The sequence below is a fragment of the Hemicordylus capensis genome, chromosome 1, assembly GCF_027244095.1.
Source record: "Hemicordylus capensis ecotype Gifberg chromosome 1, rHemCap1.1.pri, whole genome shotgun sequence".
Lineage (NCBI taxonomy): Eukaryota > Metazoa > Chordata > Lepidosauria > Squamata > Cordylidae > Hemicordylus > Hemicordylus capensis.
The window spans coordinates 249,547,064-249,570,501 of NC_069657.1; the positions used below are offsets into that span (position 1 = coordinate 249,547,064).

General features: G+C 46.9%; 1 protein-coding gene across 1 annotated transcript in view; it reads left to right on the plus strand.

The window, feature by feature from the left end:
* The first annotated feature begins 969 nt into the window (after positions 1–969).
* Positions 970–23,438, plus strand: part of LOC128335276 (tigger transposable element-derived protein 1-like) — a 139,632-nt gene continuing 117,163 nt past the window's right edge. The window contains exon 1 of the mRNA XM_053273316.1: positions 970–2,600. Coding sequence (XP_053129291.1) covers positions 970–2,600 — 1,631 coding nt within the window. The remainder of the gene's footprint in view (positions 2,601–23,438) is intronic.

Sequence of the window (23,438 nt, forward strand, 5' to 3'; positions counted from 1 at the left end):
GCTCCTCTGGTGAGACCTGTCCAGTATGGTTGGACCTCTGGCATAGCTCTCACCTTCCTCAGAGCATGCAAGCCCCACAACCACGCCAAGGTAGTGCCTCACTGGGGGTATTATTATTATTATTATTATTATTATTATTATTATTATTATTATTATTATTTCGATTGCTATACAGTGGTCCTTCGACTTACAAACCACTCGACATCCGAATTTTTCGACTTACGAATGAAAAAAATGGCCGCACGCTTACGAATTTTTCAACATCCGAACGGAAAACCGTTGGCGGTTTTAGATGCGGTTTCCTCGACTTACGAATTTTAGATGCGGTTTCCTCGACTTACGAATTTTTCCGAATATTTTTTTTTGAAAACTGCTTCTCCCATGGCGCTTTGTGTATGGGAGGCTTTAAAACCCCTGTGCCATGCTTCCAGACCTCTGTGGGTTGTACGAGGCGTGGGGTGAGGAGGTGTGGAGCGGCGTTGGAGAGAGAGAGAGAGAGAGGGAGATTTGGAGCCAGTTGGAGTTGCTTGTAGAGTGTTGGAGTTTCTTTTTCCTGCAATTCTCTAATGCTGGAAAGGTACTGTAGGTTGATTTTCCTTCTCTTTACTGTGGGGGTTGCGGGGGGGGGGTCTTGTGTGTGTGTGGGTGTGGGTGCTCTTTCCATGCCATGTGTAAAAAAAATTTCTTTGCCTGTGGTCCTTGCACCTTGATGCTAAATTTTTCAGGCTGGCCATGAGGTTGTGTTTAGGTTTTCTGAGCAGGTTTAAGGCTCCTTTTTGCTTTCTGGCCTTTCTGCTGTTTTAAGAGTTCTTTTTGGTTTCTGCTCTTTGCAGCTTGATGCTAAATTGATGTCTGGTTAAACTGAACTTTTTTCCATGCCATGTTAAAGTGCACTTTCTGCTCTTTTGTCTTCAGGATCCTAATGATGTTTTTTCTTTCTTTCTAGTGTTTGTGGCGTCATGTGGCGTCATGGCACCAAAGAAGCCAGCAGAGTCCGGGAAGCGCAAGAGGGAGCTGATTCTCTTGGAGGTCAAGCAGGACATCATCCGCAAGCATGAGCAAGGCATGCGAGTGGTGGACCTTGCAAGAGAGTACGGCAGGAGTGCATCGACCATTGTGACCATCCTCAAGGACAAGGAGAGGATTATGGGTCGTGAGACAGCCAAGGGTGTCACGATCCTTACCAAGAACCGCCCTGCCATCATGGACGAGGTGGAGAAGTTGCTGCTGCTGTGGATCCACGAGAAGGAGCGTGCAGGGGACACTGTGACTTCGGCAGTCGTGTGTGCCAAGGCCAGGGCCTTGCATGCTGACCTGATCGCCCAGCAGCCAGGAACTTCGCACGAAGAGTTCAAGGCAAGCCACGGGTGGTTTGAGAAATTCAAGATGACGTCCGGTATCCGCAGCGTCGTCTGGCACGGAGAGGCTGCAAGTTCGGATCTGGCTGCAGCGGAAGAATTTGCCACGGAGTTCTTGGAGACCGTGACTGCTAAGGGCTACCTTCCGGAGCAGGTCTTCAATTGTGATGAGACCGGCCTCTTTTGGAAAAGGATGCCAAGGAGGACCTTCATCACACAGGAGGAGACCAAGATGCCTGGCCACAAGCCGATGAAGGACTGCCTCACCCTCCTCTTCTGTGCAAACGCCAGGGGTGATCTGAAGGTAAAGCCTCTGCTGGTTTACCATTCGGAGAACCCCCGTGCTTTCAAGAAGCACAAAGTCAACAAGGAGAGGCTGAGCGTCATGTGGCGATCCAACGCCAAGGCCTGGGTCACACGGGTCCTGTTTGTGGACTGGGTGAACCAGGTGTTTGGTCCAACAGTGAGGAGGTACCTCCAGGAGAAGAACCTGCCCCTGAAGGCCATCCTCTTGATGGACAATGCGCCTGCACATCCTCCTGGGCTGGAAGAAGACTTGGCGGAGGAATTCAAGTTCATCCGAGTCATCTTCCTGCCACCCAACACCACCCCCCTCATCCAGCCGATGGACCAGCAACTGATTGCCAACTTTAAGAAGTTGTACATGAGGGAGCTGTTCCGGCGTTGCCTGGACATGATGGATGGGTCAGGCATCATTCTGGCTGACTACTGGAAGCACCATTTTGATATCGTGAGCTGCCTGCAGCTCATCAAAATTGCGTGGGACAGTGTCAGCCAGAGGAACCTCAACAGTTGCTGGAAGAACTTGTGGGCAGCCTGCGTTGCCTCCACTGAATCCAGCACACAGGAGCAGGCCGTGGTAGAGGAGATCGTCTCCCTGGGGCAGACCATGGGCCTGGAGGTTTCAACACAGGACGTGGAAGAATTGGCCGAGGGACACAACCTTGAACTTTCCACCGAGGACCTGTTGAGCCTGCAGGAACAGGAGCAGCAAGGGGTGCAGCCAGACACACCTGAGGAGCAGGAGGAAGAGCCAAGGCAGTTGCCTTCGTCGTCTTATAAGAGGGCCTGCGAACTGTGGGGAGAGCTGCAGACCTTTGTGAACGATCTCAGTGAGGATCAGGCTGCAGCCCAGGAAGCTGTGGAGCACTTTGATAATGTGGTCGTTGCCCCATGGCGAGCAATGCTCCGCAAGAGACAGAGGCAGCAGACCATGCACTGGTTTGTGGTGAAGCAGGCAAGGCAGGAGGAAGAACCTTGCTGTTCTTCCCAGTTGTCACCCTCTGCCTCCTCTTCCCAGAAATGACCTGCATCAGGTCCCAAAAAATGATAAAGTGCTGTTGTAAATGTTTATTGTTGAAAAGTAATGTTGCTGTGCAGTTTGCATGCCTTTAAAGTGCACTTGATAAAGAGTTTTGCACAAAAAACTGGGTGTCTGGGTCTTTTTCCTAGGCTCCGGAACGAATTAATCAGTTTCCAATGCATTCCTATGGGAAACTGCTTTTCGACTTACGAACTTTTCGACCTACAAATGTGCATTCGGAACGGATTAAGTTCGTAAGTCGAGGGACCACTGTACTGCCTTTCAAAAAATGGCTCAGGGCGGTTTACAGAGAAATAATAAATAAATAAGATGGATCCCTGTCCCCAAAGGGCTCACAATCTAAAAAGAAACATAAGATAGACACCAGCAACAGTCACTGGAGGTACTGGTGAGGCCAGCATGGTGCAGTGCTTAGAGTGCTGGACTAGGACCGGGGAGACCTGAGTTCAAATCCCCATTCAGCCATGATACTAGCTGGGTGGCTCTGGGCCAGTCACTTCTCTCTCAGCCTCAGCTACTTCACAGGGTTGTTGTGAGGAGAAACCTAAGTATGTAGTACACCGCTCTGGGCTCCTTGGAGGAAGAGTGGGATATTAATGTAAAATAATAATAATAATAATACTGTGCTGGGGGTGGACAGGGCCATTTACTCTCCCCCTGCTAAATAAACAGAATCACCATGTTAAAAGGTGCCTCTTTGCCAAGTTAGCAGGGGGTTAGCATCAGGTTTCATCTGCCCCAGCTTAGAGCCACCTGTAAGAGGGGTGATTCTGAGTTTTTGGGTGCTTATAAAAACAGAGGGAGTGCCGGTGGTGCAGCTGGTGGTAGGCGGATGACCTATAGGCAGCCGCCAAAGCTGCCTGACAAAGGGGGCCACCCTTTGGTGCTGGGCCTTGCTGTGGGACTGAGTTCTGAAGGGAGGTTATATTGAGGCGGGGTCGGAGGTCTGGGCTAAAGTTGTTAGTCTTCTTTTTAGAGGGTTGTGCCAGGCCTTTTGTTGCCATATGTTTGGGCTCTCTTGGGAAGGGTGATGCGCGTTGTGGGGAATAGAACTGGCATTGGCAGAGCAGCTGGCTGTTATAGGAGAAGGGAAACTAGTAATTTAGTAACTGTTTCCACTTCCCGGCTGCCCTGTCAGCTTTCAGGCCTTGGGGAGAAGTTCCAGCTATCCACAGAACCCGGCCATGCTCCTCTGCAATAGCAGGTCTGTTCATAATAAGACTGAAATCATCTATGACTTGATCATGGATGAGGGAGCAGACCTGGGTTGTATAACTGAGACTTGTATGGGGGATGGGCTAGTGACCCAGTCTGAGCCCAGCTATTCCCACCATGTTACTCTGTTGTGGAACAGGCTAGGGGAAGTGGGCAGGGTGTGTGTGTGGAGTGACTGTGGTACATAAGAGTACCATCTCCCTTACCAGGTCCCTGTGAGACAGCTGACTTACATTGAGTGTGTATTTTTGTGGCAGGGAACTAGGGATAGATCAGGGATTCTGTTGGGGTACCATCCACTCCACTGCCCAACGGACTCCCTAACTGAGCTGATGGAGTTGGTCTCAGAGTTGGTGTTGGAGTCACCCAGGCTTTTAGTTCTGGGGGACTTCAATATCCACTTTGGAGCTGACTTGTCCGGTGCAGCTCAGAAGTTCTTAGCAGCCATGACAACTGTGGGCCTATCCCAATTAGTTTCAGGACCAACTCTTGTTGCCAGCCACACACTCAATTTGGTCTTTTGCTCAGATCAGGGGGGTGTTCCGTGGGTGGGGAATCTTGTGGCTTCCCCATTGTCATGGACAGACCACCACCTGGTAAGGTTTGGTTTCATGGCCATGTCCCAGCCCTGCAGGGGTGGTGGACCAATTAAGATGGTCCACCTGAGAAGGCTGCTGGATCCAGTAGGATTCAAAAAAGCCTTGGAGGGTTTCAGATATGATGCTGTCAGTGATTCTGTCGATGCCCTGGTGGGAACCTGGAATAGAGAACTCACCAGGGCAGTAGATACAATCGCTCCTAAGCGTCCCTTCTGCCCTGCTTTAAAAGTGGACCCCTGGTACAGAGGAGTTGCAGGGTCTGAAGCAGCAAGGTAGGTGACTGAAATGCAAATGGAGGAGAACTTGGCTCAAAATTGACGGGACACAGCATAGAGCCCATTTGAAGGTTTATGTGGAAGTGGTATGTGAGGCAAAAAAAATCACAATTCTGGTCTGCACGCATTGCTTCTGCAGGTTTGCATTCAGCAGAGCTGTTCTGGGTTGTGAGGAGTTTGATTTAGGGATGTGTGAACCAGTTCTATGTCAAACTGGTTCAACATAGAACTGGTTTGGTTCAACAGTTCTGCACCGGACCGGACACACACACCCCAGTTGGGTTTGGCTGGTTCTGTGCACACCCCTAGTTTGATTCAGGCTCCTTCCATTTTGAATCAGTCCCCAGAGACTATGTTGTGCTGTAATGCCTTTAATGGGTTCTTTGCGGAGAAAATCTCTTGTATTCGTGCCAACTTGAACTCCACTGTTTTTGCAGAGTCTATTAAGGTGGTGTCCATTAATCCCTCTTGCAGTAGTAGATTGGAACCGTTTCAATCTGTGATGCCTGAGGACATGAACAAGCTGCTTGGGGCGGTGTGACCTACCACTTGTTCTCTGGATCCTTGCCCGACTTGACGGCTTCTATCTAGCAGAGAAATTATTATTATATATTATATTATATTATATTATATTATATTATATTATATTATATTATATTATATTATATATAAATTGTTGTTGGAGATGGCCTAGTTAATTTCATTAACTCATCGCTGAGGAAGGGTAGGATGCTTCCTTGTTTGAAGGAGGCAATGATTAGACCACTTCTTAAGAAGCCTGCCCTAGATCCCTCAGTGATGGAGAGTTATAGGCCAGTCTCCAATCTTCCATGGTTGGGCAAGGTGATTGAGAGAGTAGTGGCTAACCAGCTCCAGGCAGTTTTGGAGGAAACCAATTATCTAGACCGATTATCTTAACCTTTGGATAGAGTGGTATAAAAGTGCGATAGATAGATAGATAGCAAAAGCAATAGCACTTACATTTATATACCGCTCTATAGCTGAAAGCTCTCTAAGCGGTTTACAATGATTTAGCATATTGCCCCCCAACATTCTGGGTACTCATTTTACCGACCTCGGAAGGATGGAAGGCCGAGTCAACCTTGAGCCCTTGGTCAGGATCGAACTTGCAACCTTCTGGTTACAGGGTGGCAGTTTTTACCACTGCCCCACCAGGGGCTCTTCTTAATAATATAATATAGATAGATAGATAGATAGATAGATAGATAGATAGATAGATAGATAGATAGATAGATAGATAGATGCACTGTAGCCCTATTCACTCATTATGTTCAACACTCGTATAATCTGTGTACTGTTTCCACAGGTACAAATCTGTAGTGCAGGTGCAATTATTCACACATTATGTTGAATGCAGGTACCTGGCTGTACCATGAATTTTGAGGGACCTGTACCCAGGTTCACTTTTCAAATGAATACAGGTGCAGTAATTCACACAAAATCATGTGTGAGTACATAGGCATCTGAATGCAGGTACAACACTATTATTGTTTCAAGTATTTATATGCCACTTTTCGAACAAAAAAAAGTTTACAAAGTCATTTATATAGCAAAAGAAATATAACGTCTGAACTGGGCTTATGTGATCATGATACTACTAAGTTCTCTGTATGCTTGTTCACCTTAGCTGAACCACTACAATGGGTAGCTGTTTGAGTCGTTGCTGCTGTAGCAGCAGAAGTGAAAGCAATACTGTTCAATCCATTTATTCCTCCATAATACCCCTACCCAATGTAGCACATCCACTGTGCTGCTTTGGGACTCATTGTAGGGAGGAACTGGTGGGCCTGCTGCTACAGTCATGTTGCTTCTACTTCTGCTACTGCAGTGGCAATTCAAATAAATATACCAGCCACACCACCCTCACAAGGGCAGGGGTATCTACTGAGGTAGGAGGGTGCCTACTGGAGGCTCCCTGCCAAAGCCTTCTCAACTCTAAGCTGGCCCTGAGGTCTGCCCTTCCTCTTCTAACATCAGCCAGTCAGATGTTTCTAGGAACTGTTGTGAGACAAACCGGATTCGCACCCTGTGTTTGCTCCAGAGCTAGCAATGAGAATAAGGCTTGTTCACGCTAGCCACAAACTGGCATAGTTCTTTTATATGGCAACTATGTATGATCTGGACACACAAGTAGGAGGAAAGACAGACACACTTATTAAGTTTCAACGGGCCTTATTAAGGCAATAGTGCTGATCAGGTAAATCAAACAGGTCAATCATGTTTCTTAGCATAAAGGTAAAGTGTGCTATTGAGTCAGTGTCGACTCCTGGTGACCACAGAGCCCTGTGGTTGTCTTTGGTAGAATACAGGAGGGGTTTACCATTGCCATCTCCCACGCAGTATGAGATGATGCCTTTCAGCATCTTCCTATATTGCTGCTGCCCAGAATAGGTGTTTCACATAGTCTGGGAAACATACCAGTGGGGATTTGAAGTTCTGGTGACCTCTGGCTTGTTAGTCAAGTCATTTCCCCATTGTGGAAATGACCGTTCTCTTAGCCCGCTTTCCCTGCACACAAGCAGGGAGCCATCCCTGCGTGGCCAGATCAGCCACCCACACGATTGCAGGTCCATCAAGGGGCAGCAGGGATCCGGGGCCTCCCAGCCTCTGGAAGTCCCAGGATGCCCTGTGCAAGTGCATGGGGCATCCCAGGGAGACCCCTGAGGCCAGGAGGATTGTTGTAGCCTCCCAGTCAGGGGTCTACTCATGTGTGGCTGCAGCGTGGAGCCACGCTGGCACATGATCAACTAAATGGGGTTTGTGCAGTGCTCACTCCACTAACCTTGTTTAAGGGGAGGGGTGTTTTGTGAAGTTTGCTGCTGGGAGCCATGTGGCTTCTGTGGCAGCAGACGGCCAGGAGGAATCAGGCTAGGCTCCCTTAGCCGGTTCCTCTTGGCCGTGAGAATAGCCTCAATTTTTTGTCAGAGCTGGGTTTCAGGAGATTGAGGGCCATCTCCTGTGTGCTGCAGTCTGTTATCAGGAAGGAATCAGGAAGGAATTGTTTTTCTTGTGTTTTCAAGATGCTCTGCATTTCTGAGCTTTGCAGATTTGTCTCTGCTGTTTGAGCAAACTTGAGGTGCCTCTGCCCGAAAGAGGTGTTAGGAAGTCAAAGCTGTCAAGGGAAAAACACCAGTCCTATATGTGAGAAACGATGAGGCAATTCTCATGATTGCCCAAAAGTGGGTTAAGGGAGCCTAGCCCGCTTTGGGGCGATTGTGTGCTGCAATGGGAGCCGTGCAGCTCCTAAATACCCCTCCCATAAGACAAGGTTAACGGAGCGCGCACTCCGTAATCTCCTCTTTTTGCTTGTGTATCGCCATGGTGCACGGCAACACACAAGTAGACCCCCGACTGGGAGACTTCAAGCAGCCTCCCAGGCTCGGGGGGTCTCTCCAGAATGCCCCGCACACTTGTGCAGGGCATCCTGGAACTTCCGGGGGCCACATGGCCCCCGATCCCCATAGCCCCCGCCGGTTCCTTGACAGAACCGGCAGTTGTGTGAGCAGCTGGTCCAACCACCCAGGCCTGCAGGCTTGATCATCTGCGGAGAGAGCAGACCCAACTTTAGCTTTTCTTACTGATTGTGAGAAGAGCTTCAACAATCTAAGTAGCTTGTGTGTGTGTAAATATACTTAATGTGCATTTCTAAAAGCATTTCAGAGTGATTGCATGTCAATATATATGAAACAAGAAATCAGTGGTGACAACTGTTGCAAACATAGCAAGTGGCATAAGAATTGCAAAGATACCTTCCAGAGGAAATGCAGGATTGCTCTAGCTTTTCCTAAGCAATTAATCGTTGTAACAAAGGAGAGGCAATCTTGCCTTTATCTCAAGAATTGACCAGTTCACTCAGAGTTTACCGATGCCTGGCATCAGGGACTCTCTCAACAGAATGATGATTTCTGACACAGGGTGCTGTGAGTGGCATCAGCCCCCCAGAAGCCTGCAGGAGAAAAGAAGAGGAGGAAAATCTTCCCCCTGGCAGACCTCAGGGTGAGGGACTGGGTGCCTGCCTGTCTGCTTCTGCCTCTGTGCCCCTCTGCTTACTATCTGCCCCCCAGAACAGGCTGCTGGACTGTGGTGAGGCTTTGCGGGACTAGGGGCCACAGGGATGACTTGGCCGTTTCCTGGTTTCCATCTGCTGGAGCTTGTTGCTCAGAGCTATTTAGGGTGCTGCTAGTGGCAGTGGGGTCACCACCAAAGGGGCGACACCAAAGGGGGTCGCCCCTTTGGGGGAGCCACTTTGGGGAATGGCGAGGGTGAGGGCCAGGCCTCTTGGCCTAGGTATTTGTATGTTGGGGGGAGGCATTTAATAGTGGTGTTTCTGTTTTAATTAGTCCTGGGTGTGATTGTTTTAGAATGTGTCTGGGCTTACCTGGAGATGGGGAGACGGGGGGGGGGTGTCCAGTGACTGTGGGGCCGCAATGCCGGTGGTGGTGGGGAACAGAAGAAGTCACGTCGGCAGGTTAGCAGGCCATTACAGAGGAAGGGGACTTGGAAATCTAATAGCTGTTTCCTCTTCCGGCTGTCCTGCCAGCTCCTTGACCTTGGGGAGCAGTGACAACCACCCTTGGAACCTCACATTGCTCCTCTGTAATGCCAGGTCGGTCCAGAAGAAATCAGAAGCCATCTATGATTTGATCTGGATGAAGGTGCCAACCTGGTATGTATTACAGAGACCTGGTTGGGGGAGGCTGGGGGCCCAGTGTGGTCCCAGCTTCTCCCTCCAGGGTACTCTGTTGAGGAGCAGGTGAGGGACTGTGGGCAGAAAGGTGGAGTGGCTGTGGTCTATAAGAACAATATCTCCCTTACCATGATCCCTGTTGAGGTGTCAGACCACATCGAATGTGTGTACTTAAGTTTGGGGACCAGGGACAGACTGGGACTTCTGTTGGTGTACTGATCACCCCGCTGCTCAACAGAGTCCCTAACTGAGCTGACGGTCTTGGTCTCGGGCTTGGTGTTGGAATCTCCCAGGCTTGTGGTGGTGGGGGACTTCAATGCTCATTTTGGGACCAAATTGTCCGGGGCAGCTCAGGAGTTCAAGTCACATGTTTGATTTGATCTTTCGCTCTGATCAAGGTGGTGTTCCATAGGTGGGCACTCCTGTGATTTTCTCCACTGTCATGGATGTACCACCATCTGGTTAATGTTGGACATACAGTAACTTCCCACCTTCGCAGAGGCAAGGGACCTATTAGGATGGTCTGCCCAAGCAGGTTATTGGATCCAATAGGATTTCCAGAAGCCTTGGAGGGATTTAGTGTTGGCTCTGCCGGCGATCCTGTTGATGCCCTCGTAGAAAACTGGAACAGCAAACTCACTGGAGCAGTAGACATGATCGCTCCTAAGCAACCTTTCTGACCCACTTCAAAATTGGCCCCTTGGTATGCGGAAGAACTATGGGAGCTGAAGCAGCAAGGTAAACGACTGGAGTGCAAGTGGAGAAACAGTCAAATCCAACAGATTACAACATAGAGTGCATTTGAAGATCTATGCTCAGGTGATACATGCGGCAATGAAGCAATTCTTTTCTGCCTGTATTGCATCCGCAAGTTCATGTACGGAGGTGCAGTTTAGGGTTGTGAGAGGGATAGTATATTTGTTATTTTTCAGTTTTTCCAGATTGTTTAGAACATCATCTCTTGTCACTTCTAGCTGACTCAGTTCTTTAGCCTCCATCCCCAAAATGCCTGGTTCAGGAACAGGTATATGCTCAGTATCCTCTGCCGTGAAGACCGATGCAAAGAACTCATTTAGTTTCTCTACAACCTCCATATACTCCTTAATAATCCCTTTCACTCCCTCATTGTCTAATGGTCCAACCGCCTCCCTGGCAGGTTTCCTGCTTCTGGTGTATTTAAAGAAGTTTTTGTTATTCCCCTTGATGCTTATGGCTAAATGTTCCTCAAACTCTCTTTTCATCTCCCTTATTGTCACCTTGCATTTCTTTTGCCAGAGTTTGTGTTCTTTTCTGTCCTCTTCATTTGGACAATTTCATTTGGAACTTCCTTCCAATTTCTGAAGGAAGTCTTCTTCCCTTTAATGGCTTCCTTGACAGTACCCATTAGCCATGCTGGCATCCTCCTGGGCGTAGTGGTACCTTTCCTTCCTTTGGGTATACAATCTAACTGGGCTTCTAGTATTGTGGTTTTGAGTAAACTCCATGCACTCTGGAGCAAAGTGACTGTCCTGATTTTCCCCTTCAGCTTTCTTTTCACCATATTCTTCATTTTGGAGAAGCTCTTTTGAAATTAAGAACATCTGTGTTAGACTTCCTTGGTGATTCTCTCCCCTCATGTATGCTGAATTTGATTGCACTATGGTCACTGTTCCCTAAAGGGTTGATGACACTGACATCACACACCAGGTCCTGGGTGCCACTCAGAATTAAGTCCAAGGTCGCCTTCTCTCTGGTTGGTTTCATGACCAACTGTTCTAGGGCACAGTCATTCGGTGTATCTAGAAATCTGACCTCTTTGTCATTACCTGACTGTGAATTGACCCAGTCTCTGTGTGGGTAATTGAAGTCACCCATTATTACAGCCCTGCCTCTCCTTGATGCCTCCCTGATTTCCTCCTGCAACTCCCAGTCACCGTCAGCGTTTTGATCCGAAGAATGATAGCACGTCCCCACTCCCCAGTAGCACGTTCCCTTTCAGGCCTTGTATTGTCACCCACAGCTTTTCTGTGGAGGACTCCATTCCACCCAGGTTTTCTAGATTTCTAGATTCTATCCCTTATTTAACATACAGTGCTACTCCACCTCCAAGGTGCCCCTCCCTGTCCTTTCTGTAGAGTTTATATCCAGGGATAACAGTGTCCCACTGGTTCTCACTGTTCCACCATGTTTCTGTTATGCCCACTATATCTATTTCTGTGTTAGCAACCAAGCACTCCAGCTCACCCACCTTGGCTCGGAGCAGGGCCAGATTAAGGGCAACTGATGCCCTAAACACAGCCCAACAATGGTGCCCCCCCTCGGCCCCCTCCATTGCTTAACTGACAGGACATTAAGACTCAAGCAAATTATTTACTTATACCTTAATATTTATTTAAATTTTAAAATATTTATTTAAATTTTTTAATATTTATTTAAATTTTTTAAGGTAAAACAAAACAGTTCCAATGCCTATAATTTCTTATAAATAGCCGCAACAGGACGAGTAACTGAGAAAAATATTTTATCTTCAAAGTCAGACATCATAACATACGGCCATCTTTTACATGAAGTTTTATCAATATTTTGGACTGCTCTTTACAGTAATCTTTCACAAATCAATGACTTTTTACTTCAGATACATAGTTTAGTAGTTTCTCGAAACTTTAGTCACTCACCGAGCCAAAGAAAACATTTTTTTAACAATGCCACCATTAAATTGTTCCTCGCTAAAACTGTTCTGCAACTTTTGTATGGAGTTCAGTTAGGCCCCTTTGACAGTTTTATGCCCCTAGAGCAGGTACAGTCAGGCTTTCTAAGAGCGCTTTTTGGTACACCTAGATGCACCCCTAATGTGGTGCTATGACAGGAGGCTGGGTTGTGGAGGATTGAGACCAGGGCATGGTTGCAGATTATTTTCTACTGACTGAAGCTTCACCTCCGGCCAGTGGGACTTGTGCCTGGATTTCTTTCGGCTACACCCCAGCCTAATGGCTGGTAACGATTATGGCTAAGTTTTCCAGTATTGGCCTAGATCCTGAATTTTTATTAGAAACTGACCTAGTGAATGCCAAAAAATTAGTTCGTCAACGTCTAAATGATATGGAGTCTCAGAACGTGTTGGCTTGTCTGCCGGCATTTTACAGTCAGTTTAAGGCCTGGGTGGGTTTTTCCCTGGCTTCATATTTGTCCATCATAACTGTCAGGAAGTTCCACTGGGCTTTTTCAAGAGCACGCTTTAATGCCTTTCCTTCAGCTATAGTAATGGGGAGATTTCAACATCTACCCCTGGAGGCTCGCTTGTGCCCTTGTGGTTCGGGTGAACCTGAATCAGTCGCTTGCATTTTATTACATTGTAGATTCTACAGTAACATTTGATGTCATTTGATTCTGCCGCTTCTTTCTAGGTTTCAACATCAATCGGATGATTTTTTGGTGAAATTTTTACTTGAAGATAATGCACTCTGCATCTCTCATGTTGTAGCAAAATTTTGTTACAACGCAATTAGAATCCGTAGCTCATTGATTGATGTTAATGTTAATGACTAAGTTAATGTTGAATGCTGGAATAATGTTTATTGTTTGTGTTGTTGTTTTGTTTTGGCCATTGGCCGTAAATAAAGTATCTATCTTAACAATGCAGAGTAAAGTCGAAACATGGCAGATAAAAACAATTACAAAAAATTGACTAAAGTTGAGTGTGGCAGTGAAATGCAAGGTGGCAAAAGAAATGCAAGGTGACAATAAGGGAGGCAAAAAGAGAGTTTGAGGAACATTTAGCTAAAAGTATCAAGGGCAATAATAAAAACTTCTTTAAATAAATAAGAAGCAGGAAACCTGCCAGGGAGGCTGTTGGATCATTACACAATGAGGGAGTTAAAGGGATTATTAAGGAGGATATGGAGGCTGCAGAGAAGCTAAATGAGTTCTTTGTGTCCATCTTCATGGCAGACGATACAGAGCATATACCTTTTCCTGAAGCAGACTTTTGTGGGATGGAGGCTAAAGAACTGAGTCAGATAGAAGTGACAAGAGATGATGTTCTAAACTGTCTGGAAAAACGGAAAACTAACAAATCACCAGGGCCAGATGGCATCCATCCAAGAGTCCTCAAAGAACTCAAATGTGAAATTGCTGACCTCCTTGCCAAAATATATAACTTATCCCTGAAATCAGGCTCTGTACTGGAAGACTGGAAAGTAGCAAATGTAACACTGATTTTCAAAAAAGGATCCAGGGGCGATCCGGGAAATTACAGGCCAGTTAGCTTAATGTCCATTCAAGGCAAATTGATGGAAAGCATCCTCAAGGATAAAATTGTAAAGCACAAAGAAGAACAGGCCCTGCCTGGGGAGAACCAGCATGGCTTTGGCAAAGGTAAATCTTGCCTCACCAACCTTTTGGAGTTCTCTGAGAGGGTCAACAAGTGTGTGGATCAAAGAGATCCAGTTGACATAGTATACTTGAACTTCCAGAAAGTTTTCCACAAAGTTCCTCATCAAAGATTCCTGAGGAAACTTAGCAGTCATGGGATAAGGGGACAAGTACATGTGTGGATTGCTAACTGGTTGAAAGACAGGAAACAGAGGGTAGGGATAAATGGAGAGTTTTCACCATGGAGGGAAGTAAGAAGTGGGATCCCCCAGGGATCTATACTAGGACTGGTGCTTTTTAATTTATTCATTAATGATCTAAAAGTAGGGGTAAGCAGCGAGGTGGCCAAATTTGCAGATGATACCAAACTCTTTCGGGTAGTGAAATCCAAAACGGATTGTGAGGAGCTCCAAAAGGATCTCTCCAAACTGGGGAAGTGGGCAACAAAATGGTAAATGCGGTTCAATGTTGGCAAGTGTAAAGTGATGCACATTAGAATGAAAAATTCCAACTTCAAGCATACGCTGATAGGATCTGAGCTGTTGGTGAATGACCAGGAGAGGGTTCTTGGGATCATGGTGGACAGCTCATTGAAAGTGTCGACTCAATGTGTGGCAGCTGTGAAAAAGGCCAATTCCATGCTAAGGATCATTGGGAAGGGGATTGAAAATAAAACAGCTAGTATTATAATGCCTTTATACAAAATGATGGTGCAGCCACACCTGGAGTACTGCATACAATTCTGGTCACCACATCTAAAAAAGGACATTGTTGAACTGGAGAAGGTACAGAAGAGGGCAACCAAGATGATCAGGGGCCTAGAGCACCTTTCTTATGAGGTAAGGCTACAACATCTGGGGCTTTTTAGTTTAGAAAAAAGGCAACTGCGGGGAGACGTGATAGAGGTCTATAAAATCAAGCATGGTGTGGAGAAACTGGAGAGAAATTCTTCTCCTTCTCCCATAACACTAGAATCAGGGGTCATCCCATGAAATTGATTGCCGGGAAATTTAGGACCAGCAAACGGAAGTATTTTTTCACATAATGCATAATCAACTTGTGGAATTCTCTGCCACAAGATATGGTGACAGCCCACAAGCTGGATGGCTTTAAGAGGGGTTTGGATAACTTCATGGAGGAGAGGTCTATCAACGGCTACTAGTTGGAGGAGTGTAGGCCACCTCCAGCCTCAAACTGAGTTCAAGTTGCAGGGGAGTAACCGCAGGGGAGAGGGCATGCCTTCAACTCCTGCCTGTAGGCTTCCAGTGGCATCTGGTGGGCCACTGTGTGAAACAGGATGCTGGACTAGATGGGCTTTGGGCCTGATCGAGCAAGGCTGTTCTTATGTTCACTGAAAGAGTTAAGGGCATGATAGCTACAGGGGGAACTCTCTGGTGCCCCCCTTCCCTTGATGCCCTAAGCACATGTTTGTTTTGCCTTATGGTTAATCCAGGGCTTGCTCGGAGGCTTCTGGCATTGGAATATAACCACCTATATGCTGAATCTCTCATCTGATATATGCTATCTTTCTTTTCATTCTTTGACCAGCTGCCACAGCCTTCTGTCTGCTCTTTATGCGGTTCTGCTCTGTCCCCTTCTGTTTTATCTGAATCCTTTACACTCTCGCAGTTTAAAGGATGGCTTTTGCCAAACTGGATACTGCCCAGCTCCTGTCGGCTTTTCCCCAGGCGTCATTTTAAAAGCTGCTCTGCAACCTTTTTTATTTTAAGCGCCAGCAGTCTGGTTCTATCTTGGTTCAAGTGCAGCCCATCTTTTTTGTACAGGCCTTGCTTGCCCCCAAATGTATCCCAGTGCCTAACAAAACTAAACCCCTCCTCCCAGCACCAGTGTCTCATTCACGCATTGAGACACGTCAGCTCTGCCTGTCTCACTGTACCAGCACATGGAACAGGTAGCATTTATGAGAATGCTACCCTGGCTGTCCTGGACTTCAATACGCTACCTATCAGCCTAAATTTGGCTTCCAGGACCTCCCAACTACATTTCCCCACATTGTTGGTGCCGACATGCACCACGACAGCTGTCTCCTCCCCAGCACTGCCGAAGAGCCTATCTAGACAATGTGTGATGTCCGCAACTTTCGCACCAGGCAGGCAAGTCACCGTGTAGTCAATCACAAACCCATCACTCTATACTTCTAATGACCGTAATCACCCACTACAAGGAGGCCCCCACCCCCCAGAGGAGTATCCCCTGTGCGAGAGGGCTCATCATCCATGAAAGGGGTCCCTTCTAAAGCAGCATTTTCCTCTTCCTCAGACCAATGTCCTCTTTGCCCAAGACCTTCATTCTCCCTGACAGCAGAGGAGCTATCAGCCCTGGAGTGGGATGCCTCTATCACGTCCCTGAAGGTCTCATCCACATGCCTCTCTGTCTCTCTGAGCTTTGCCACCTTGGTCTCAAGGGAACGAAATTGTTCCCTGATTGCCAGGAGCTCCTTGCACCGAGCACAACCCCATGACTTTTGCCCATGGAGCAAATAGTTATACGTGTGGCACTCTGTGCAATACACTGGGAAGTGCCCCTTCCCCTGCTGACTTTCTATCTTCATACTGTTTTTTGTTGGCTGTTTACAGTATTTAGAGATAGTTTATTAGGATAGTTCTCAGCTGTAATGGTGAGCAACTGTGCAAACAGCCTTTCCCAAGAATATGAGGGAGTGATTTGTACTTACTTTCTCTTCTCTACTAGGGTCCTTGTGATCACCAGGGCTTGTTCCAGGCTCCCCCACACACTTCCCACAAAACTCCTGCAGAACTCCAATGCCCTGTTTGTGATCCCTGTTAGCTATGCTCTGTTGGCTATGCTCTTGGGCCTTCACCTCTTATGTAGAGAGTAGTCTTCCAACTGAGACACAGGATGTGAGTCAAAGGAATGTCAAAGGAATGTGTGGCCTCCCGCAGTCCTAGCTGACTCCATCCCCTCCAGGCAGGGACAAACTAAAACACTGGAGTTTGCTAGCCCTGGCAAATCACACACACACACACACACACACACACACACACACACACACACACACACACATATTTATCCCTTAAAGAGAAACCAGACCCTGAAAATCTCCCTATCTCCTTTTAGTTAGTTTGAAGGGGGTAAAGGCTAGGTGAGAGGGTTGTGGCCTCCCAGCCCCGTACAGTCAGGGAGGAAACTGATTATCTAGACCCATTTCAAACTGGCTTTCGAGTGGGCTATGGGGTGGAGACTGCCTTGGTCAGCCTGATGGATGATCTCCAATTGGGAATTGACTGCAAAAGTGTGACTCTGTTGGTCCTTTTGGACCTTTTGGTGGCTTTCAATACTATCAACCATAGTATCCTTCTGGAGCGTCTGAGGGGGTTGTGAGTTGGAGGCACTGCTTTGCAGTGGTTCCATTCCTACCTCTCGGGCAGGTTCCAGATGGTGCCCCTTGGAGACTCTGTATTGTCTCCAATGTTGTTTAACATATACATGAAATCTATTGGAGAGATCGTCAGGAGATTTAGTGCAGGGTGCTATCAGTATGCTGATGACACCCAAATCTACTTCTCCATGTCAACATTATCAGGAGGGGGCCTAACCTCCCTAAATGCCTGTCTGGAGGAGGTAATGGGTTAGATGAGGGATAACAAACTGAGATAAGATAAGATGGAGGTACTCATTGTGTGGAGTCAAAACTTGGGAGATGAGTTTGCTCTGCCTGTTCTGGATGGAGTCACACTTCCTCAGAAGGAACAGGTACGCAGTCTGGGGGTGCTTCTGAATCCGAGCCTCTCCCTGGTCTCCCAAGTTGAGGCAGTGGCCAGAAGTGCCTTCTTTGGCTAATACACCAGCTGAGTCCATTTCTTGAGATAAACGATCTCAGAACAGTGGAACATATGTTAGTAACCTCCAGACTGGATTACTGCAACACACTCTATGTGGGTCTGCCCTTGTGTGTAGTCCGGAAACTACAGTTGGTCCAGAATGCGGCAGCCAGGTTGGTCCCTGGGTCATCTCAGAGAGACCATATTACTCCTGTATTGCAGTCTGGGGGTGCTTCTGAATCCGAGCCTCTCCCTGGTCTCCCAAGTTGAGGCAGTGGCCAGAATTGCCTTTTTTGGCTAATACACCAGCTGAGTCCATTTCTTGAGATAAACGACCTCAGAACAGTGGAACATATGTTAGTAACCTCCAGACTGGATTACTGCAACACACTCTATGTGGGTCTGCCCTTGTGTGTAGTCCGGAAACTACAGTTGGTCCAGAATGCGGCAGCCAGGTTGGTCCCTGGGTCATCTCAGAGAGACCATATTACTCCTGTATTGAAAGATCTAAACTGGTTGCTGAGAAGTTTCCGGGCAAAATACAAGGTGCTGTTTATAACCTATAAAGCCCTAAATGGCTTGGGCCCCGGGTATTTAAGAGAACGTCTTCTTCATTATGAACCCCACCGCCCATTGAGACCATCAGGAGAGGTCCATCTGCACTTGCCACTGGCTCATCTGGTGGCTACTGGGGGGTGGGCCTTCTCCACTGCTGCCCTAGAACTTTTGAACGTGATCTCTGCTGAAATAAGAGCCTCCCCATCTCTGACAACTTTTAGAAAGTCTTTAAAGATGCACCTATCCACTCAGGCTTTTAATTAAATGTTGTTTTAACAGTTGTATCATCATTTTAAAATGTTGTTTTAAAAATTTAAATTATTGTAATGTTTTAACTTTTGTTTTAACTACTGTTTTAAGTTTTTTGTTGTCATTTGTTTTAACTAATGTTTTAGCTTTTTGTTTGTTTGTAAACTGCCCAGAGGTGTGAATTTTGGGCTGTGTAGAAGTGTGTTAAATAAATAATAAATTAGCTCTGCAAGATCCACACAAATGTGTGTATCTTTCCATTGGGTTTTGACATGACTGCTAGTCCTGCACACCAGTCATTAGGTTCATCCACTGGAGAAATTACACCCATCATTTCCATCCTGGCTAATTCATCTTTGACTTTAGCTTGTAAAGATATAGGGACCCAGCATGGTGCAGTCATGGCAAAGGGAATGACTAATGGCATCAGCTTAATTTTATATTGTCCTGGAAGTTTTACCCAATCCTGCAAAAACATGTGAGTACATTACTGGAATCTGTGCCATGTCTTGTGTAATGCTATCATGTCTCTGCACAAGTCATAATTGGGGTATTGTGGGCAATCCCAACAGGGGTGTATGGAGGTCCGGTATCACATACACAGGATGATACTCATATCATATCATATTCAGAATCTTCCCTTCCTTATCTAGTATGGCCTGAAACTGCCCCAAGATATCCAAAGGGTTGTTATTGGCACTCCCTAACACCATAGTCGAGGGAAATACATATCCATCTTGGGATGGGTCATAGACCTTTGTAGCAATGGCAGTAACAGCTGCTCCTGTATCAATCTGAAATTGATTATTTTTTTGGCCATTTAAGTTGATACTGGTATACCATAATGACTTTTGATCACTAGAAGATATATATCCTAAAAAGATAGGTTCTACCACTCATGCTTTCTCCAGCAGTTCTGGATGGCTGTTTTACTTTCCCAGACTCCAATAATGGTGATGGCTTAAGTTGCCCATTAGGTCTATCTGATTCCCCTTTTTATTCTTAGCATTTACAGTGTCCACATTATCAGGCATCATATTGTTTGGGCCAGTTGCCTGGAAATCCAATGTTGTTTTGCTATGGTTTCATCAAGTTGCATCTGTGCTATGGCATTGGCCAAAGTGAGATCGGAATCCAAATGAAGTAGAGCTGACAATTTTGAATATTTATTATTAGTAATCCTGATTGTATACACCCCATCTGCATTTTCTCCTTGCGCCTGGCATCTCCTGTTAGCCCTTTCACATATAACATTTAAAGGCTATGCACATGAGCAGGACAGCCTAGTCTCGGTTTGGCTGCAACTAGGCTGTCCTGCTCATGTGCATAGCCTTTAAATGTTATATATGAAAGGGCTAGCAGGAGATGCCAGGCACAAGGAGAAAATGCAGAAGGAGTGTATACAATCAGGGATTAAACCACTGGGATTAAGCATGATCACCCTTAACCCCAGTGCCAGGATTGTGTTATGTGCAGGCTGCACACAGCCTGAGCATACACAGAGTTGGGTGCCTAGAGCGACTGTCTCACAGGGGTATCCCCCAATGCACTGTGGGATATCTGGAGGCCAGGGCGTATCATCCTGGCCTCCGTAGATCCACACTTCTTGGAGCAGTGTGAATCATCTGGGAGCACGAGCCATTTTCCTAGCAACATGTGCCAGATCATTTGAGGGGAAGGTGAGTTGGACCCTGTATCTCCCCCACCCGCCCATCCACCCTTGCACAGGGTCATGTAAATAGCATTTTACTCTCTCAGTGAAATGACTATCAAAAGCTTCTTTCACTTTCTTATAATCTTTTTGATCTTCTGCAGTGAGGGATAAGCCACATAGGATATCCTCTACAGTTTCTCCCTTAGCAAAAATGAAAACATTCACTTGGTGTTCCTGTGATTTCTGCATCAAGCCAGAAACCATCAAATCTCCTATCCCCAATGGACCAGCTGCATGAATTTTGAAAGTCAAATTTCTGAGATGGGCCGCTTGTGTTAAAGGAGCTTTGCAAATGTATGCCCTTAAACTTTCACTTGGCCCTATCCCGAGCAAACAAACTTACTTCCCTTTTTCTTTTCAGCTCCACTCACCCTTTCTGCAGCCAAAAATTCTTCTTCTTGTGGGTTGTTATTCTTTCTCTGTTGAATCAAATAAAAGATCCCATTTTGACACCATGCAGTGTTTGCAAAGGAAGACCAGCAGCCATTTTAAAAGAAGCGATACTGGAGAAGACGTCTTCCAAGCAAAGGAGCCCTTCCTTTATTTAACTCCATCTCTTGACCAAGCGTGGCCTGTGAACGCGCCTCCGGGGAGGGCAGTGAGCGGCTTCTTTAAGTGTAAATGGAGCCGGTGCTCCATGCTGCCCAGCAGCCCCCGTGGCAGGGAATCACCTCCGCCACTCACCTGGCTCCCACAGAGGCGAGCCCCTGCCAGTGGGCAGGTGAGTGGCGGAGACGATTCCACGCCACGGGGGCTGCTGGGCAGCATGGAGCACCAGCTTCATTTACACTTAAAGAAGCCACCTTCCCGGAGGTGTGTTCGCGGGCTGTGCCTGCTCTTGATATGTTAAACCTTTAACCCTTTAAGTGCTGTAAACCTTTAACCCTTTAAGTGCTCAGGGCAGGGGAGGGTGCACTTACCCCTCCAGCTGCTTTCCCCCCACGGGTACTCCGTTTATACCAAAATCCATGGGGTGGCAACATACCTCCCTGCCGCCCCTTCCCCCTTTCATTGCCAAAAGTCACCGGAAATACTGGCTGTGTGTGCCTGTCGGTAATTCCGGTAACTTTTGGCGATGAAAGGGGGAAGGGGCGACAGGGAGGTACGCTGCCACCCCATGGATTTCAGTATAAGCGGAGTAGCAGGAGGGATAAGTACACCCTCCCCTGCCCTTAAGGCCCACCCCCGCTGCCACCAAAACATGGCTGAGCCGTTTCGGGCTCAAGCCTACACTGGATGGGTAAGGGCACCCTCCCTGCTCCTTAAAGGTTAAAAAAAGTTCTCCACCAACCATCCAAACACTGAACCGGTTCATGCACATCCTTAGCAGCCAGGCAGTGTGGAACTTGCATGTTGCATTGTGGAATACTGTAGGGAACAGCCTAGTTCCACCACTCTGGGAATGCTCACGCATCAGTTGTGTGGGCATGCAATGTGGAAGCCCAGGAGTAGCAAGGATCATGTGGGAGAAGACAGTTAAACTCCTGCCTTCCTCCTAGCCCTCCTTAGACCCAGCAGTTATGGTCGTGAGGATGACCTCATTATGTTTTACAATCTGAGTCAGAAATTATTTTAAAATAATTTTTGGCTTAGCCTTGGGCCTTGGTGATTGCTAAGGGTGTGCATGAACCAAGGTTCAAGCACTGGTTTGCCGCCAAACTGGTTCAGACAAGGTCCAAATCAGTTTGGACAAATTCCAAACTGGTTCAGCACCGCGGGGAGGGGAGCGGGGAGTGGGAGCTTTAAGAATGAGAAGAGAAGTTCCTTACCTGCTCTCTGCCACCCCATGCAGATTCCTGCTGGGGCAGGGCTTGTCCCATGTACCCCCGCACGACCCAAACATGCGCATGGGGTCTGTGTATGCGCGGGTGCCATTTGCGTGATGAGCAAAACCATGCTGGGCATGCAGATGGTGCCCATGCATGCACGGATGCCATGTGCGTGCTGGTACTGCTTAGGGGTTGTTGGGATGAGAGGCTCCGAGTCACCCCAGCAGGAAGCTGCATGGGGCAGGGGAGAGCAGGTAAGGAACTGCTCTTTCTTAAGAACTCCTCTTTCTTAAAGCTCCCACTCCCTGCTCCCCTCCCTGTGGTGCTGAACTAGTGCACAAAGGGGTTTGTGCACACCCTTAGTGATTGCAAACGGGGAGAGAGCCATCGTCGTGTAAAAAGGTCTCCAGGAACTGCTGCGTAACTCAATTTAAAAATAACCACATGTATCAGAGGGCTCTGTTGCTACAGTCCTCCAACACCATGGTACACCCACATGTGAAAGCAGTTTGCACCTGGTGTTTTTGTCAGTCTGTCTAAGGTATGTGTAATTTAAAGTTGCCACTGAAATACCATGGAAGTGAAATTCAAAGTCAGTTTGGGGATTCCTCCTGAGCTGGACCATCCCAGGGATTTTGAGGAAAGTCAAAGTTACATTCACACATTTTTCAGGTTTTTCATATTCTAGGGTTAAACCTGGATTTTGCCTTGAATAAAATTCAAAGCAAACTTGCAGGGCCCAGGAAATACAGCTAAAGAATTTTGAGGGAGCTAAAGGAATTTTAAGACTAGTGAAATTTCTTACAGGTGGGAGAGGTTCACATTATCATTATTATTTTTATTATTTAAAATATTTATACCTTGCCCCTCCAGTGCACTATTGCTCAGGGCGGCTCACAACAATACGATAGACACAAGATACAATAAAAGTAATAAAATTAATGAAATTAAAGAAGAAAAGAAAAAGAAGAAGAAAGTTCTCAGATTAAAAACCACAATCATTATTAGGTTCAAATTAAAACCGACAATTATTAAAAGCTAAAGAACCTACCAGATATAACAAAATAATAATAATGGAGAATTTAAAAGCTTCCTTTAGAAGGTAGGTTTTAAGATTTTTTTAAAAAGCACTGAGGGAGGGAGCATGGTGAAGCTCTTCAGGGAGGGCGTTCCAAAGCCAAGGGGCCACAATAGAAAAGTCCCCACCAACAGGATCTCTGTTAGTGGTGGAGTCATGAGCAGGGCCTGAGATGATGAGTGGAGGGCCCTGGCAGATTCATATGGGTAAATGCAGTCTAATAGGTAACCCAGCCCCAAGCCATGTAGGGCTTTAAAGGTCAATACCAGCACCTTGAATCTAGCCCAGAAGTAGACTGGTAGCCAATGAAGCTGATGCAGGATGGGTGTACTACTCATGAAGCGACTTGCACCCACAAGCATCCTTGCAGCAGTATTCTGAACCAGCAGAAGCTTCCGAACAGTCTTGAAGGGCAGC